Source organism: Typopeltis vanoorti, chromosome 9 (assembly GCF_054136105.1).
Source record: "Typopeltis vanoorti isolate ZY-2024b chromosome 9, IOZ_Tvanoo_1.0, whole genome shotgun sequence".
NCBI lineage: Eukaryota > Metazoa > Arthropoda > Arachnida > Uropygi > Thelyphonidae > Typopeltis > Typopeltis vanoorti.
The window spans coordinates 121,801,604-121,822,043 of record NC_143557.1 but is presented as its reverse complement, the minus strand read 5'-3'; the positions used below and the strand labels follow the sequence as shown (position 1 = coordinate 121,822,043).

The following is a 20,440-nucleotide window of genomic DNA, read 5'->3' as shown; positions in this document are numbered from 1 at the left end:
AATATCAACTGTGTTATGAATGGAGAACCTGTGGAACAAGTAAAACATTTCAGCTACTTAGGCATAATTTTTAGTGAAGATGGTAAATTAAATATGGGAGTAGACAACAGAATCAACAAAGCTGGTATGGTAGACAGCCAATTGAATAAATTCATATGGAATATGAGCGAAATTAGTCGTAACACTAAATTAGCTGTATATAACACATTGTTCAAGCCAGTTTTAACTTATGGATCTGATAGCTGGGTCATCAGTAAAACACTTGACCAAAGACTAGAGACCGCAGATATGATAATCCTGAGAAAGATTATTGGTGTGAACAGATTGCATCAATGGCAATATCATATTAAAAACGAGGATATTAGGAAAGAACTTGACATTGTCAGCATCCAGGAATGCGTTAGCAGAGCTAATCTCAGGTGGTATGGTTACTTAAACAGAATGGGCAAGGAAAGATTAGCAAAACAAGTGTTCTCTGCCAAGTTGGCAGGAAAACGACCCAGAGGAAGACCAAGATATAGGTGGATTGATACGGTACAAAGTGCCTTAGACGATAGAAATATAAGATCTGATAATGTTGGAGTCTTGTTATCAGAAATATAAGATCTGATAATGTTGGAGACAAGTGACAGACTGATTTGGAGGAAAATTGTAGATAGGAAGTTAGTAATGATGTAAATTTTTCATGTAGTACTATCATATCCTGTACACCCCTTGAGGGTACATGGCAGGAATTTGATGATGACGAAGAAAAGCTCTGCATTCCTTTTTTCATGAACACTGTTCCAGCTAATGTTTTTTCCTAAATCTTCTATTATCTGGTCTCTCCCCATTTTCCATTTCATATGTTCAGTTTCCATTTCATATGTTCTTCTTAGTACTCATTCTCAAACCACTTGAAGTGGGAGTTCTTAGGCATTTTTTCAACATTGTCCTCAATGTTTTAATGCCTTTTTTCTACTTATGCCATTTTTTGTTAATCTTGATATCTCTGCTACATGATACAATATGGACAGAAAGTAAATTATATTAATCAAAAGCTTATACTTGGGACAATGGGACCTCACTTCCCCAAAATGAACTGCTTGTACTGTTTAAGCTTTGGCCCAATGAAATCCTCTATCTCCTGATCTGAACTACCATAACTAAAAGTACATTTACCAATTATTTCAAATTTTCACTACTCTTTGAGACTTACTTATTGAGTCTAACACTGTTAACTTGTTCATTTAATCTGTGATTTAAAGCCATGCTCTCACTCTTCTTGCTGTTAATATGTAATTCATAGTTCTGCATCACACTGTTCCATTAGCTCAGTTTTTTCCTGTAGCTCTTCTTCCAAATCACTACATGTGCATACACAGCTATTTTTCCTTTCTGGTCATTAACTGTATGTAGGACACTATTCATCTCCAAATTGAACAGCAGTGGAGATAAGACACTTCCTTATCCATTAAGTGCAAACCACTCTATTCTCATTGAGACTGCTGCCTGCCTTATTTGCAATGACTAATTCAAGATAATATGATTCTTATCAGCTGAGGATAAGGATGATATCTCAGCTGCAATCCTGTGAAAGCCAAATCTAAAACTCATGATTCTTTTGTTTTCTCACCCATCATGGTTGGACAAGCGATTAGCATATCCATTTTCCAATGATAAAACTGCTGGTTTGAATCCTGCAATGCGCATGGACTTGTGATTGTCTTTAGGTGAAAGATGAATTTTATTGCCCAGTGGGAGACTGCTTGCTTATTAGAAGCGTAAAATGGCTTGGAAAAAGTTCCATGTTTGGTTTCTAGAGTAGGGTTTCTTGATTATGTAAAAATAAAATACAAATACAAAAAAAAGTATACAAATAAAAGTAATGAAAATGGAAGAAAAAAAATCTTTGCTCATCTGCAGTACTAATGTGGTTACAGTGTTTTGTGGGTGCCACATTAAAAAAAGAATAATAATAAAATAACTAAGATTAGTTCTCCTTCATCCTATTATGGATCTAAGCTAAGTGGCTTGTTCCAGTCTGCAACCTTTCACTTCTTTTTCCATTTATATTATTTTTGTATACTACTAAGATAATTCTTTTTTGGATAATTGCAGAAATAATTCTCTTATTGCCATGTATATTGTATTATGTCCAGTGTGTATTTCCCTAGCTGAAATCTTCCTTAATGACTACCTGTCATTAAGAATCCTTTCAAGATAAGGTGCATTATGCATCAGAATAGCTCCTCTATCAATGATGCCCTTTCATTGGAAAGAGCTAAGTTCAAATTCTGTCTGAGATGTGAAGGACCATTATCAGAGCCTTTCAACTGGTGATTTAGCTGGTCTAATACAGAATTATCAGAGTTTTTCCTCCTGTATTCTTCACTGCTCAGATCCAAGCCACCTCTTGCATACAACACCTTTCTGTCATCAAAAACACTCCAAATATTCAAATATTATGCTTACTTTCTACGTATTTTTTCTATTATGTTATTAATCGCTGTTCATCTCCTTATTTCTTCATTATCATGCCAAACTACCCTTGGTATAATGACCAGAGAAGATCTCTCCCCACATTCTTCTACTCTACATTGCTATCAAATCTTTTGCTACCTGATTCTTATCTCCTCTGTTATTTGCCCACCATCATCTCATTCAGATTCTGACCTGTTAGTTTTTAGTGAAGATAGTGAATTAAATACAAAATTATCAAATTACCAAAGCTGGCATGGTGAAGAGCTAGTTGAGCAAATTTATATAGAATTAAGAGAAAAATCAGTGCAATAACAGTACAAGACAGTTTACAAATCAATTTTAACTTATTGAAGACCACAGATATGAGAGTTCTTGAGAAAAATGAGAACAGAATATATCAGTGGCAGAACTATATGAAAAATAAAGATCTTAGGAAGGAACTTAACATTATGAGCATTCAAGAATGTTTAAGCGGTACTAATAAAAAAAAATATGACCATGAGAGGAAAGGTTAGCAAACAAGAAGCTTTGATGCAAGAATGGGGAAAAAAGACCCAAAAGAAGAAGAAGAAACTTAAGATCTAGGTGATTTGATGTAGTTATTACTTTAGAAGACCAAATCATAAGAGTTGGCAGTATTGGAGAATAGTAAGCTACTGCTAATAAAACCTTTCTTGTGATGGACCATCATAGTGTCCTGTATATCCTTTGTGGATATACTGTATTATCAAGAAATGATAATGGTAATGCTATTGCAGTGTGGTCTGTTTTCACTGATTTAATAATTTTGAAATTTACAACAAATTGCATTTTTTTGCCATTTTATTAATAATAGTTCATCCAGAAATTATCGTATCTCTTATTGGGATGGCAGGGAGTGTTTGGTGAAGGGAGGAAAGTAGTCCAATGATGCTATATAACAGAAAAAGTGTTCTATTGTTTTTCAAAAAATATTTCTTGCACTTGTTTTTTCTAATGTGCATTTTAAACATACATGCCTCTTCATGGGAGCAGTTATCTGTTTTGTAAAATGGATCTTTTTTTTCATTAAAAATATATGTATTAGTACATGAAATATTATTTATTGATTAAAGTTTATCATGCATGGCAGTCTTCCAAATGCAAGAAATTGGGAGATAATCATCGAAATATTCGATGTTTTTTTATGTGGTTTTCACTCGTGGAAGGCTCTTGTAAATCTATAGCACATCAGTACTGCAGGTAGGCTAAGATTTTTTTATCCATTTTATCAGTTTTATATATGTATGTTTATATTTTTATTTATTTTTACATAATCTGGAAACCTTGCTCTAGAAATAATTTTTTCAAGCAACTCTAGGCCTCCAGTGCACAGGATGATCTCACACCAGATGATTAAGTTCAGCTCCCACCTGAGTACAATATAGGTGTTCATTCATCCCTATTGTAGCAGGATTCAAACCTGTTGGTTGGAGAGCAGATATGCTAACCACTCAGTCAACCAGGCTGACCAATCTAATATATTTAATCTTTACTAATTAGATATTTCGTACTGAAAATAACATCTGATGTACTGTTATTTTCAGTACGAAATATCTGTACCTTCATTTCATTAAAGTTAATTACTGTGGTTATCGTGAAATTTGTTGTTTACAATCTAATATACATTTTTTAAAGAAATTTCCCTTTCCTGCATAATTTATATGAATGGCCTGTTTTGATTTATTCTTTCCACCAGTTATTATATGCCTCAAGCATATTGGTGACCTAGTGGTACACTAGAGAAATATTAGATTATTTCAAATTTATATTTAATTGAATTTATGTTTATTGTCCATTAGAATATAATGTTGTGGTAACATATATAAACCTAAAAATTAAATCCTTCTGTGCGTGTCTCAAAATGCCATTTATTAATTAATAGTCTGTTTTACTCTTTTTTTAGTATCCATATGTACCTCCCCACATTACAAAACCAAAGGAGCACAAGAAATTATTTCTAGTCCAGTTACCTGAGAAAGGTGAGCTAGTAACTAATGATATTTAGCCCAAGGTTCAGAGTATGATAATTGAAATTGATTTCTAATGAGTGCAATAGTCATGGATGTAAGATCATAAAAATACCTTTGATCATCTTTTCTTGCTGTTTGTAATTAAAACATTCTATGGAATATGAAAATATTCCATAGAATAGCAAATGAAAGTTAGGCAGAACATCAATTGCCTTATTATGTCATTTCTAGAGGGAGGGAATAATAAGTACTATTCTTTTGCTGAATTTCTTGTAAACTAAAAGTTTCCAGTGTTTTCTATGAGCTATTTACATCTGAGTTCCAAGTGGAAAGATTTTGCCTTTGTTAATGAATGAGGAGTTCTCATTCTCTTTGTTTTGACATTTTAGAATGCCTCTATAATTATTATTACATGTTCATCTACACAGTCTATACTCACTATGGGAGATTCCACACTAACCATTATCGATATAACATTGATCATGCCTCTTAGTCATTCATGAACAAAACAATCATGACTGCTACTCATCTATCACTCTCCAAGCAAAATAAAATAAAATATATATGTGTGTGTGTGTGTGTGTGTGTGTGTATATGCACCGGTAAGCATGCAATAAATGTAAATCAGCTATTAGCAAATCTAAATCCAACTTATGACCAGTAGCAGAAAACTCATCTCTTGTCCAAACGATAGTGCCCACTGGTTGGGCAGTGCTATCATGTGAAGGTGTCCATCACATGTCATGTGATGGACACCTTCTATGTACACTGGTAGGCAGCCCACTGGTTGGGCGGGGGGAGGGGGATCTGAGAATTAGTTCTCATATTTTATTATTATATTATTATTACACGACTCATTAACTCTCTACAACTCTGTCTCCACCACTCATCTGCAACTACACCAACGCCATCTACCGCCGACCACTGCCACTAGTATTTCCACAGACAATCACAAACATCCATGCCCATGGCAGGATTCGAACCCGCAGCCTTTTGGCTGGAGAACAGATACGCTAACCACTCAGCCAAGTCTGTAGTGTCAAAGTAGGTCATGAATGTCTGAGTGGAGGGCATTCCACTAGAGATGAAACTTGGATAATATTGTGGTTTCAACTATCAAGAGTAGGGCACTTCATACAACTATATTTATTGAGATTGGGTTGGATTTAAGGTCTGCTGATTTCTAAAAAAAAAAAAAAAAAGGCTCACCTGTTTGTATTTACTACAGTTAAGAGCATGGTAGACTGTTTTTCCCATTTGATTTTGTGCAGTGTGTCCAAGGTATTGCCTGCTAGGCCTAACCAACCATAAGTGTGATGACAAATGTAACCTTATGTTCTTCAAGGTGGATGGTAGCTGATCTTCCATTTCGTCCATAAGATTTGTCATCATCTCTTGAAGAACATAAGAATTACATTTTCTGCCACAATTATGGTCAGTTGGGGGTCTAACAGACCATCCTTGGACACACTGAACAGAATCAAATGGAAAAATATTGATTCACTACAGTATGTACAAACAGGAAAGATTTTTTAATTAGCAACAAATCTTAAAAACCATCCTTACCTCAAGAATTGTGTTTCTATGAAATTGCTTTTTTTTTTATCATTACCATACACAAAAGGCTGCAAAGGCTATAGCAAATAAATGCTCTGTGTGGACTTGGATCAAAAGCAAAGTAATCTGTTGATATTCCTCTTGAAAAGCTGGAGGTTGTAGTCATTGAAGAATACTTATGGTGAAGGGTGTTCCACAGAACTGAGATGGAATAAAAGACAACACAGAGTAACAGGTTGGGCGAGTCAGTAATTCAACTATAAAATATGTGGAACAGCTGTTGCACATGTCCCTGTAGGAATAAGCAGGGGTGGGGGGGGGGCATGATGGATACTAGGTTGGAATTTTGAACAGAGAGAAAGCAATGAAAACCATTCCAACATAGATAATTTTGGTAACAAGATCACAAGAGGTATCGGGATCTGGAAAATGGAAACCATAGTCTGACAATGAAAAGGAGGAGTAAAACTCTAGATCTTCCCACCTGGCATTGCTGTAGTGTCAAAGTGGTCATGAATGTCTGAGTGGAGGGCATTCCACTAGAGATGAAACTTGGATAATATTGTGATTTTAACTATCAACAGAAGCAGTCACCTCTATAGTGTTCCTGGAGTCCAGAAGAACTGGTTAAGAAAAAAATCCAGTGTTTGGTGTGTGTTGATGATTGTCAGGGATTCTGGTTGGAAGACGAATTATTTGCTTTAAACAATTACTTACTGTAGATATTTTTGCTTCTCTTCCATCTTGGTCAGTGGAATTCAAAAAAGGAAGCCAGTTAGAATTGTGGACATTAAAATCACCACGGAAGACAACTTCACTGTTAGGGAATTTGGATTGTATGAAATCAAACTTCATGTCTGTAGTTGAAGAGGTCAGAATGATTTTCAGAAATTAGGAAACAGTGGTGATAGAAGATGAATAAGACATAATGAGGCAATGAAATCTAAAGTCACATAGAATGAAAAAGGAAAGATTCAACATTAGGCTTCCTCCAGCAAGCAATATTAGATTGCGCAAAAGCACATGCATCCCCTTGTTGCAGAAGGAAGCATACAGGATGTGGTTTGAACAGACAAGATGGATTGTGGTTTTGGATTCAGTCAAAAACAGAACATCAGGTTTCGATGTCTGTAGGTAATGATGCTCATCATTTAGGTTGTTTATATCATGAATGTTGAAGTAGATGTAGATACAGAATAAATATTTTTTGTTAGGTATTTTGAGTTTCTAAACTTTTTTGAGGTAGTTTTTTTTTTTAATTCAACTGTAGTGGCATTATTTGTGTTTCCTCTCATGCTAATATTTCAAAGGTGAATTTAAAACAGAGCAGGGGAACTTATAGTGGGAACATTAACTGTATAGAGATTATCCAGTCACCATTTCATAATGTGGAATCAACACTGCTTCTTGCATAGCTTTACAACCCCTCCCTCCAGACATTATCAGCATTACCTAATAATGTAAATGGCAACGAGATTTGTGTTATCTGGTCAAGAAGCTGCCTAACCACATTACCATCTGGTTTGCTCTCATATACTAGATGGGGAAGGCTCTGGATCTCTACAGTATGTTTGGCATGACCTTGAGGGGTATCACTTGCACTGTATGTTGAAAGATTGGGGGAGGGAGGACTCCCTGCTCTGAGAACCAAACATGACCATAGCTATCTTCAGGCTCCCCAGTAAACAAATTATTGGTGTTTCACTGGGCAGCGAGGGTTATCCGCCATCTAGTAAGTCTATTTGGCAATTCCTCCAAATAGAAAGGTATCCTTTTGTAGTAGAAGAAGCAGGCCACACCTCGAGAAGGCAAGATTGACTCGATCAGAAGAGGATGTACATATATTGTTCCTCACTAGATCACAGTGACCCAATTCTTAGACCTCCTTCTCAACAAGCTCACAGAGAGTACTCCTTAGAAGACTTTAGGCTTACTGTAATCACTATCGCATGCTCTTTTGTTGCAGTGTGCACACAAGTAATGCAAGATCAAGGTGATAGTGATTACTGTAAGTCTCGGTCACAGTTATGAAATATTGAATCGGTGAATAGTCTGACTTCTGTCGAGATTTGTGCTACGTTGTTTTTCTGGAATACAAGTGTCCTTCAGTGGTTGTTTTTGAAGTTAGCTGTTGTCGCTATATTGTGTATTTTGGTTACCGAGAAGACGGGATCGGAGTCAGATGCATAACGATGGAAGAGAAAATGAAGATAACATAAGTTTTCGTTATTTAGTTTTGTTTTATTTATATTTAGTATACTTAAATGTTTTGTTTGTATGTTTTTACTTTTATTTATATAATTATACTCCCTTATACTTATTTAGTGTTTAGTTGTAATAGTTCCTTGACACTATTTTGAATAATGGCGTCAACAGCAGTTACAGTTGCGAATGGCATATCGCCAAGTCCTCCCCTATTTAAGGACTCCATTTTGTGTGATATCATATGGGATTTTGTAGCATGTGGGACTTGTGGAATGTATGCGTCCCAGCAGTTGTATATGTGGCAGGTGAGAGAAGGGGAAATACGTGTGTGTGCAAAATGCAGGCAACGGGAGGAACTTGGTGAGTTAGAGATGACTATAACTGACCTCGTTGAGGCAGGAGATTCTCCATGTAGAGAGAGAGAGATGAGTGGCATGAATAGTTGGTGAGAATGGCAAGAAAAATATGAATAAAATAATGAGAATGGGGAGTATGGAAAGGTTGAAGGATTGTGAAGTTTTCAGAGTCAAATGATCTCATTTGGGAGGATGAATGGCAAATAAGAGTGGCTGACTTGCAGAGAGAGAGAGAGATAGATGAGCTGAAAGAGCAGGTGGAATGTTTAGGAAATGAGATGAGAAGTGTGAAAGATGAGATTAGGTGAATGGAAGAGACGAATGCAAGGCAAATCAGAGTAGTGGTGAGAGAGAGAGTTATGGGAATGATAGAGAAGAGAATAGGAACAGTAGAAGAGAGGGTAATTCTCGTAGACAAGCTTATACATTGGTTATGCATTACTAAATCACTTAAGGAATTGACAATGTAGATAAGAATATAAATTAAATTACACTTTAATAAATATTTCCGATATTTCGGAATTGTGTGATATCATATGTTGTAGTGCCTACGTGCACATGCCATCTTCAAAAGGAACTTAAAAAAAAGGCATGTGCACGTAGGCACTACAACACAGTAACTGAGAATGAAGTGATGAAGCTGTTGTTCTCCTAAAAGTCCTGATGGTACCCCGTAGCGGACTATGTAGGTGTTCTTGGCCATTGGGCTGAAGGTCTGCTGATGTAAGCCTCCCAAATTTGGGGCAGTCTCAAGCAACCAAATTTGTTGAGGTTTGGAGAGTTTCTTAGGGCTGAGGCTGATTCCATGAATAGTCTTTCTAATTTACTTGCTACGATGTATTACTGTAGCTTTCTTCCACTGTCTTCTGTGGCATGTATCCAGAGCATGGTCTGCAAGACCAGAGTGGCTGTATTTGTGAAACCGGATGTAGTCCTTGTGTTCAGAAATTCTGACATTCGCTGTCCTGTCTTTTTGGCCAAAGTAAGACAGTTTACAGCTGCAAGGGACCTGGTATACACCAGGTAGGTCTAGGGGAAGTGGTTGGTCTTTAGTAGAGCGGATAAGGGATGCCAATTTTCTGTATGGTCTGTAACAGGAGGTTAAGTCATGTTTTTTTAAGATTTTGGTAAATGTAGGGAATGGTGATGGATTTAGAGTAATCCTTGTTGTGAAGGGGGAGGGTTGTGGTTTGTTGGTTTCAATATTTTTTTTTTGGGGGGGGTAGCCATTGGCTGAGAAAGTGTTGAGGATGTGATTTAGTTCAGTGTTTAGGGCCTTGTCGTTAGAACAGATTAGTTTAACCCTGTTGTATAGTGTTTTCACCACTTCATATTGTTGTGAGGGGGATGGTAGGATTCTTGGTGAATGTTCCTGCCTGTATGGGCAGGTTTTCTATAAACTGAGAAAACCAAGGTTTCATCAGGCTGGCGGGTGATGAAATTGTGTGTCTAGGAAAGGGAGGCTGTTGTTTTTTTCTTTTCCAGAGTGAACTTGATTCTGGGGTGTTGGTTGTTTAAGTGTGTTAAGAAGGAGAGGAGTGTATCAGAGCCATGTGGCCAAATAGCAAACACATCATCAACGTATCGAAGCCATATGGTTGATTTTTGTGGGGCAGAGGCTAAGGCTTTTTCTTCAACGGTCTCTATAAAGAAATTGGCCAAGGGTGGGGAAAGTGGTGAATCCATGGCTGGCCCCTCTATTTGTTTGTAGAATTTTCCCTGCCAAACGAAATAGCCTGAGTTCATTGTGAACTGAAATTAGGGCTGAGATATCGGGAGAAAATTTAGCTTCGATTAGCTCTAAAGTTTCCTTGAGTGAATAAGGAGGAGACGTCGAAGCTGACCATTATGTCAGTATGTTGGAGTGTAAAGTTCTCTATGCTGACTTTGAAGTGGGCTGAGTTTTTTTATGTGTGATGGTGTGTTGCTAGTATAGTGTGTGAGCGCTTTGGCCAAATGTTTAGTTAATTTGTATGTGGGGGAATCAATGCCATCCACTATGAGACGTAATGGCACATTTTTTCTATGTATTTTTGGGAGCCCATATGTACTGGGGGGGGGGGGGTCTAGAGGTATATGGTTTTAGTTTGTTAGTAATCTCTACAGGCCAAGAAGTGACCTTCTTAAGGAGCCTATGGAGTTTTCTAATTTGTGAGTTGGTGGGATTGTATTCAATGGGGAGGTAAGTAGCCCAATCTAATAGGAAAGCTTTATGCTTACCTGTGTAGTCCTTTTGGTTAAGTACTACAGTTGCATTTCCCTTATCCGCTTTGGTGATAACTATTTCTTTATTATTCCTCATTTCCTGCAGAGCTTTATATTCCTTGTTGGATATGTTGGTTTTTGGTGGTCTTGCTTTGGAGAGGACACAAGCTACATCCAGTCTTACACTGTTGGCGATTTGATTCGGAAGATGGCGGATTCCACGTTCGATCTGGATCATAATATTCTCACTATGTATTTTTCTGGGAGCAATGCTGAAGTTGTGGCTACGTGAAAGCACGTTGAGTGCTTCAGGGTGACTGAAGAAAGGTTGATTATTGTGTTGGTAGGAAGTTTTGGGTTGACAGTAGAGTTCTTTTTTAATTTTTCGAATTTTTTGATCTGTCGACCCTGTATTTTCTCAAATTCTTTGTCTGCAGCAGTACATGAGATGTCATGTAAAATTGACCAAAGCTCGTGATTTAAAGTACACGAAAGCTCATCTCAAAGTGCACAAATAGCTTTGTTTATGTCAGTTAAGAGAAAGCACGTGGTGGCGATTTGTTCCCAAAGCAAAGCGTAACTGGTGTGGTTATAGATACGGAGAGCTTTTTGTGAAACAAAACAGTGCTTGAATTTTACACAATTTGGGATTACCTGATTATCCTGGCAGCGTTTTAGGAAAGTCAGATGATTTAGTTATCTTGATAACTTCAACTTCATTTTATCTTATGGGAATGATAGAAGAGAAGAGAATAGGAACAGTAGAAGAGAGAGAGAGATGGGAATGATAGAAGAGGAGAGAATAGGAACAGTGGAAGAGAGGCAATGAAAGAGAGTTATGGGAATGATAGAAGAGGAGAGAATGGAAACAGTAGGAGAGAGGGAATGTGAGGGAGCACTGGAACCAGGGATAGAGTGATGTCAGGAAGGTAGGTAAGTAGGGGAACACAGAGAGAAAGTGTTATGTATGGGGACTCAACGATCCTTGGTGTTCAAGATAGGATGCATGAAGAGCGTTTGCCTGGAGGAATGATAGAAAGTGTGGCTATGGCAATTAAGAGAGGTGAAAGGGTGGATGAGATGATTGTGATGGTAGGAACAAATAACTTGAGAGGTAATGTAAATTTTGCAGTGAGAGATATGAGATTCTTGCTTGAGGTTGTATGAAAGAAGACACAGAGAGGAAAGATAGTGTGCATGTTGCCTAGGTATGATAGTAACGAGCTGAGCAGAAGAGCAGTAATATTGAATAACATAATTGGTAGAATGTGTCAGAAGAGAGGATTGGAATATGTGGATGCTTGGAGGGCGTTTGAGGACAAAAAGGAATTGTATGCGAGAAACTGCTTGCATTTGAATGAGGAAGGACGTAGGCATCTGGAGAGATTGCTGTTCTGAACGACTCAGTGTGTCAATGCAAGGAAACTAGAATGCCCAGGGTGGATGGTAGCAGGAGGTGGCCTCTTGTGGGAATGGGTACTTGGGAGAAGGGGGACGACATCAGGTAACTCTGAGCCCAGTGGAGTCTAGAGGGGATAATGTTGGGTATAGAAACAGTGGCATTTTTATGCTTTATACTAATGCCAGGAGTATCCGGAATAAAGGAGAGGAATTGGTGGCGCGGATAGCATCAGCCTGGCCAAAGATTATTGGGAACACTGAGATGTGGTTCACAGAAGAGGATATAATAACAGGAATAGAAGTAGCAGGGTACAGCATTTTTCGGCAGGATAGGAAGGGAAAGCGTGGTAGTGGAGTGCTGCTTATGATAAGTGACGACATGTCCTCTAAGAGTGGAGGCTTTGGAAGGCAGTGACACTAATGATTTTGTAAGCATATGGTGTGAGATAGAGGTAGACAAGACAGGATATTTAGTGGGTTGTTGCTACAAACGAAGGAGCACAGAGAGTGGGGACCAGGAGATGTTTAGACAGTTGAGCTTGGCAAGTGCAAGAAGAATGATTGTTACTGAAGATTTTAACTACAGCAAGGGAATGGAATTTCTAGAATTTAGGGAGATTTTAACTACAGCAAGGGAATGGAATTTCTAGAATTCTTGAGGGAAAATGTCTTAGGCAACATGTAATAGAGGGAACAAGAGGTTCAAGAGTCTTGGATTTGGTCATCGCATCAGAAGAGTTGATAACTGAGAAGACATCTCTCTTACCAGTTGGAGAGAGTGACCATGTGGTTTTGATTTGGAAGATGAATAGGCATGCAGGAATATCAAAGAGACAAGAATGTATGTGGAATTATAAGGTAGGTGATTATAATAGTCTTAGACATCAACTTGGGGAAGTTTCATGGAAGGAGGAATTGGAAGGCTGGGATATCATCAGTGCTTGGAAAATTGTGAAGGAATATTTGGCAGCAGCAATAGTAAGCTGTATTCCACAAGTGAAGAAGAGGACACAATTTAGAGTAAAGTGGATGTCAAACAATATTAAACAGGAACTGCATGCGAAAAAGAGGCTATTGAAGAGATATAAGGAGACAGGTGAAGAGCAGATGTTTGAAGAATATAAGACACAGGCCAGGAGAGTGACTAGTATGGTAAGGAAGGTGAAACTGGAATATGAGAAGAGATTGGCACTAAGATCCAAAGAAATCCAAGGGAATTTTTTAGCTACATGGCCAGTAGGAGGAGAAATGATTGTGGAAGAATGACATTGTGGGATAAAAATGGGAATAGAGTGACTGATGCAGAGGACATAGTGGAATTGTTCAATGAACACTTTATCGGAGTATTTCATCCTGCAGGAGTAAATTTTAATACTAGAGGGCAGGTTCGAGGTTTAGAGGTGCATGAGGAGAGTGTGTTCCAAATACTGAGTACTCTGGATGTCAGTAAAGCTGTGGGACTGGATGGTATTTCACCATGAGTTTTGAGAGAATGTGCTAAAGAACTGACAGCTCCTTTTGACCTGGCTTTTCAATGAAAGTCTGGCTATGGGAAAGTTGCCCAGGAAATGGAAGGAAGGTAAGCTAATGCCATTGCATAAGAGCGGAAGCAGACTGGAAGTGTCTAAATATAGGCTAGTTTGTGTGTCATCAGTAGTTGTCAAGATCTTGGAGTAATTAGTGAGGGACCGTATACAGCATTGAGCAGATGAGGGTAATGTTATCTGTGAGAGTCAACATGGATTTGTGAAGGGTCGCTCTTGTTTTAGTATTATGTTAGCCTTTTATAAAGTGACAAGAGCAGTAGATGAGGGAAAGGCATATACTGCCATTTTCTTGGATTTCACGAAGGCATTTGACAGGGTGCCACATGATAAGCTGATATTTAAATTGCAGCACATGGGTTTGGATGTCAGGTTGGTTAACTGGATTCAGGATTGGCTACCTGATAATCATCAGGGAGTTGTGTATGGTGGGGCAGTTTCAAGGAGGCAGAGGGTTACAAGTGGAGTCCCACAGGGCTCAGTACTGGGACCTATATTGTTTATCCTCTATATCAATGACATTGCAAGGGGATATTCAGTTGTTTGCAGATGTGAAGCTGGGAAGGGTTATTAGTAATAGCGCAGATGTGATAGCCCTGTAAGAGGATTTGAATAAGCTAGACAGATGGGCAAATGAATGGGGTGTCGGTTTGATGCAGCAAAATGCAAGGTCTTGAGGTTTGGGAAACATTGATGGGATGCTTCATACACTATTGGAGGAGCTATACTGGAGGAAGTAGGGGAGATGAGATCTGAGGTTAATGATTGATAGCAACCTGAAATTTAGGGGACATATTGCAAAGGTGGTGAAGGTAACACAGAGGATTGCTGCAATAATGAGGACGCTGACCTGCAGAGATAAGAGTATCTCCATTGTATAAGATCCTGATCAGACCACACTTAGACTATTGTTCTCAGATTTGGTCCCCAGGATTTGAAGGGGATAAATTAACTGTGGAAAGGGTACAAAGGTGGATAACAAAGATGGTTTCAGGACTGTACAATGTTAGTTATGAGGGAATGTTGACTGCTCAGTTTGGTGAATAAAAAAGAGAGGTGATATGATTGAGACTTTTAAACTGTGAGTTTAAAAGTTGAAAGGTGGTTACAGGTTTGACTGGGGAGGTTTTTTGCCTGGTTGAACAGCAGGAAGTAGTGATGACAAGGGGCTATCCCTGGAAGTTATGAAAGAAAACTGTGAGAAAGAGGGTGAAGAGTGGTTTCTTTGCATGGAGGGTGGTTGAACCATGGAATGCATTGCCTGATAGATTGGTGAGAGCAAGAATGGTCAATGAGTTTAAGGAGTGGTGTGATAGACTTTGTGTTTCTTAGGAGGGACCTCCCATGATGAGTCTCGTGATAGATTTTGTGTTTCCTAGGAGGGACCTCCCACAATGAGTCTCATGATAGACTTTGTGTTTCCTAGGAATGACTTCCTGCGATGAGTCTTTTGACTGCATGGAGGCCTGAATAATAATAAAAATAATAATAAATTGAAGCCCTTAAACTAATGCTTAATTCAATCCTAGTGCAATTTAAATTCCATGAAAAATTGAACTTCAATCATCACATTAGCCTAAATTGCAGCCTGGTTTGATGAATAGCATATCCAGTTTCCAAGATATGTTATTATGCATTCAAATCCTGTTGTAGATATAGATGTTTTCAGCTGTCTTTAGGTAATAGGTGAAATTCATGGCTGTGTGTGAAATCACTTCTTCCCTAATTGGAAGCCTTGAAGTAGCTTGAGAAAGTTACATGTTTTTGTCTAGAGCAAGATTACTGGATTATGTAATGTATAAATATAATAAGAATCGTTTTTAAGAAAAATACATACTAGCATTCTTTTTCCAACTTAGCAGGCTGTGGATTCAAATTCCACCGTGGCATGGACATTTATTAATTCCATAGACCATTCTTGTTGTCTGCCTGTTTACTGGAAACATGAAGTGAGTGGTTTGAAAAAAAAAAGTTCCATGTTTGTCTTCTAGAGTAGGATTTCCTTATTATCTAACCTTACCTCACATATGCAATAGATTTGTAACATTTTCTGGGGAAGGAATTCACACTGGGGTTCTTAAGGATCAAAGCTGTATAACTGAGAAGAAACCTCCACATAGCCTTTAAAGGAATGCAGAGAACCGACCAGGGCTTCTGACCTGTCGTCCAATCCTCACCTTCTCATGGTACACCCTGTTGGGTGTCTACCTGGATACTGAACGAATGAGGATGGACTGACAATTTGGGATTTAGCCGACCAAATTGTATTCTTATTGGCTTAAACCAATATAGAAAATGATGGTACAACATGACAAAATTTCATGCCGGCTGGGGCATCACTCAGTTAAACAAGGCCCCTGTTGTTTTTTCCAGGGAACCAGGGCGAACAGCAAAAAGTCAGCTACTGGAACAAATCTGAAAACATACCCAAACTCAACATCACCAGAGTTAATGATCGGTACTATCAATATAAGAAGCCTGAATGGCGAAGAAATGGAGCTAGTTGAGGAATTAGATAAGTACCAGATTGACATAATAGGGGTGACTGAAACAAAATAGACAAAAACTGGTTAGATTTTTCTGAGCAATAAATACAAAATGTTATTATGTTATTATTATTCAGGCAATGACAATCAAAGAAAAGAAGGATTAGCCATAGTATTCAACACAAAATATGAGGCTAATCTTCTTGAATGGCAGGCAGTCTTGAGTAGAGTGATGTGGACAAATATCAGAATGGGGAATTGGACAATGAGACTTATTTGTGCCTATGGTCCCACAGAAGGTTCTACTGAGGTAGAAGTGGAAGAATTTTTTGATGCTTTAGAGAAAGCATCTGACACAATGAAAAAGGAAAAGTTGGTCCTTGTTGGGGATCTAAATAGTAGAGCAAAGCTAATAATAATGGCAAATACCTGTTGGATTTCTGCTCAGGACATGGACTGGTCTTGCATTTAAAGCATATTACTAACACCATGTTCCAACATAAAAATGTGCACAAATTCACATGGAGAGAACAGTCAAAGAATAAGATAGTCTCATTGACTATGTTATTGTTTATAGTGATGTTTTCTTCCTGGTGCAGGACACCAGAGTCTACAGGGAATATAAAATTGGAGGTGATAACTATTTAGTCTTGAGCAGGGTAAAATTGAATTTCATATTGAAAAGAATAAAGTAAGAAAGTTTTAAAGTGAATAAAAGTTGAGCAGCTCCCAGATGTGAACCGTAGACTAAAATACACAAAGATTATCGAAGAAAAAATGAAAGAGTTTGAGAACAGGAATCAAATCTTGGAGATTCAGTGGCAAACTCTGAAGAAAACATTGATTGATTCTGCCAAAGAGGCATGTGGTGAGGTTGTCTGCAAGGATAAAAAAAATCAGAACTCCCTGGTGGACACAGGAAGATAAAGAGGCAGTGAAGGAAAAGAAGAAAGCATATCAAAAGTTCCTGTCAAATAAGTCAGCTTGTGCTCTTAGAGAATACAGAGACAAATGCAAGAATGCTAAACACTGGGTAAAACTAGCTAAACAAAAGTCATGGGAGGACTGGCAAGAATATAGAAAATAAATATCAAGAAGGTGGCAAAATATTCTGGAGATTGTTGAAGAAGCTTAGAAATGGAGGAGAGAGTGCTGTAAATGGAGTTAGAGATGATAAAGGTGACATGAAAACGGGAGAAAAAGATATCCTTGAAGTATGGAGTAATTACTTCGAAAAATTGCTAAATGAAACAAGCAGTGATAGCACAGTGGTAAAAAAACACTCAATAGGCATACAGTCAGGAATACATATCCATACTTGAAGTAGAAAAAGCCATCAAAGTCTTGAAATGTGGAAAGGCAGCAGGAGTGGATGATATTCGACCAGAAATGCTGAAGTATGGTGCTATAAAAATCTTACAGTGGCTGCACTGCATAGTTCAGAAAGCCTGGACAGAGGGACGAATTCCCAATTGGAGTAAAGCTCTCATAGTACTCATATATAAAGTGAAATAAAACTGAATGTGAAAATTACAGAGGTATTTCCCTACTGAGTGTACCTGGCAAGATTTATGCTAGCATACTTGAGAAAAGGTTGAGAAGAATTGTGGAAGAAAAGCTTGGCGAAGAACAAGCTGGATTCAGGCCAAATAGAGGCTGTCAGGATCAGATCTTCACTTTACGACAAATAGTCGAGAAAGCATGGGAATATAACAAAGATCTGTATTTAAGTTTTGTCGATTTGGAAAAGGCATATGACAAGGTGCCAAGAGAGAAGCTATTCAATACGCTACAGTTATATTATGTCGATGGGGCATTATATCAAGCAACACTTAGTGTTTATTTGAGTTGTAAGTCGGCAGTTAGAATTGAAGGAAGTACAGGAAGATGGTTTAATGTTAAATGTGGTGTGAGATGAGGAGGTACATTATCCCCTCTGTTATTCATTATCTATGTGGATCACATTATGAAAGAAAGTGGTATTAAACATGATTTCAGAATTGGAGATGTTAATGTCAGCTCTTTGCTTTATGCTAACAATGTTATACTTCTAAATAAATCTGCTACAAGTTTGCAAGATTCCCTGACTAAATTGAATAACTGTTGTAATAGATATGGTATGAAGGTCAGCATTAAAAAGACAAAGACAATGAAAATATGTAGAATTGTTGAAAATGTCAACTGTGTTGTGAAGGGGGAACCTGTGGAACAAGTAAAACATTTCAGCTACTTAGGCACGCTTTTTACTGAAGATGGTAAATTAAATATGGAAATAGACAACAGAATCCATAAAGCTGGTATGGTATGAAGTCAATTGAATAAATTTATGTGGAATAAGAGTGAAATTAGTCAGAACACTAAATTAGCTGTATACAAGACAGTGTTCAAACCAATTTTAACTTATGGATCTGAGAGCTGGGTCTGAAGTAAAACACTTGACCAAAGACTAGAGACTGCAGATATGAGAGGCCTGAGAAAGATTAGAGGCGTGAACAGATGGCATCAATGGCAATATCATATTAAAAATGAGGATATTAGGAAAGAACTTGACATTGTTAGCATCCAGGAATGTGTTAGCAGAGCTAATCTCAGGTGGTATGGTCACTTAAACAGAATAGGTGAAGAAAGATTAGCAAATAAAGTGTTCTCTGCCAGGTTGGCAGAAAAACGACCTAGAGGAAGGCCAAGATATAGGTGGATCGATACAGTACAAAGTGCCTTAGATGATGGAAATATATGATCTGATAATGTTGGAGTCTTGACAAGTAAGAGACTGATTTGGAGGAAAATTGTAGATAGGAAGTTAGTAATGATGTAGTACTATCATATCCTGTACATCCCTTGAGGGTACATATCAGGAATTTCATGATGATGATGGAATTCACATTAAAAAAGAAATACCTTCCATTTTTACATGGTCTCATTATGTACTTGGGAGGTTTCTCTCACCTCCTGGAAACTCAGTTATTCATCCTGAAAATCAAGTGTACCAACCACTGAACACTTTTAATTGCTTCAGTCATAATTCTAAATTACCCAGTCCATTTCCTTCCACACTGCTCTGCCAACATACCGTGCATCTTTTCTTGAATCTGAGCTCACCTTCATGCCTGGCATTACACTTACCACCTTTCTTACTACATTGTTATCTTTTGCTTTGCTCAATAACCCGATATTCATCTTGACATTCTCCTTCTGTCCATCCTGATCATTCATTTGCTATAACTGCAGCTAACTCTTTTACTCATGTTACTCCTCATATTCAAAACAGCACTCATCCTGTTTATTCCTCCCTCCTAAAATAAACCATGTTTTATGTTATCAAAAAAGTTTTCTGTGTATTAACACAAAATTCATTTTGATAAATTATTAAGAATAAGTACTTTTTTTTCCCAATGTTTGACCTTCATATTAGGGTAATTGTCTGGAGTATACACATCTATATATACAGAGACAAGTTGCATTACAATTCAAACATACTGTTTCAATTGTGATGTTAGATAATGTGTATACTTCAGATGATGATCTTGATATGAAAGTTTAAACACTGGAAAATCATCATCATCAAATTCCTGCCATGTACCCTCAAGGGGTGTACAGGATATGACAGTACTACATGAAAAAATTACATCATTACTGACTTCCTATCTACAATTTTCCTCCAAATCAGTCTGTTACTTGTCAAGACTCCAACATTATCAGATCTTATATTTCTATCGTCTAAGACACTTTGTACCGTATCAATCCACCTATATTTTGGTCTTCCTCTGGGTCGTTTTCCTGCCAACTTGGCAGAGAACACTTGTTTTGCTAATCTTTCCTCTCCCATTCTATTTAAGTGACCATACCACCTGAGATTAGCTCTGCTAACGCATTCCTGGATGCTGACAATGTTAAGTTCTTTCCTAATAACCTCATTTTTAATATGATATTGCCATTGATGCCATCTGTTCACGCCTCTAATCTTTCTCAGGACTCTCATATCTGCGGTCTCTAGTCTTTGGTCAAGTGTTTTACTTCTGACCCAGCTCTCAGATCCATAAGTTAAAACTGGTTTGAACACTGTCTTGTATACAGCTAATTTAGTGTTCCGACTAATTTCTCTCTTATTCCATATGAATTTATTCAATTGACTTCCCACCATACCAGCTTTGCTGATATTGTTGTCTATTTCTATATTTAATTTACCATCTTCAGTAAAAATCGTGCCTAAGTAGCTGAAATGTTTTACT

At 37.7% G+C, this 20,440-nt stretch overlaps 1 protein-coding gene across 2 annotated transcripts in view; it reads left to right on the top strand.

Moving 5' to 3' along the window:
• Window positions 1-20,440, top strand: part of LOC150103481 (cleavage and polyadenylation specificity factor subunit 5-like) — a 186,419-nt gene that overhangs the window by 105,073 nt on the left and 60,906 nt on the right. For both annotated transcript variants that reach the window (XM_090398226.1, XM_090398225.1), the window contains exon 5: window positions 4,388-4,463. In XM_090398226.1, the coding sequence (XP_090254352.1) occupies window positions 4,388-4,463 (76 nt within the window). The remainder of the gene's footprint in view (window positions 1-4,387; window positions 4,464-20,440) is intronic.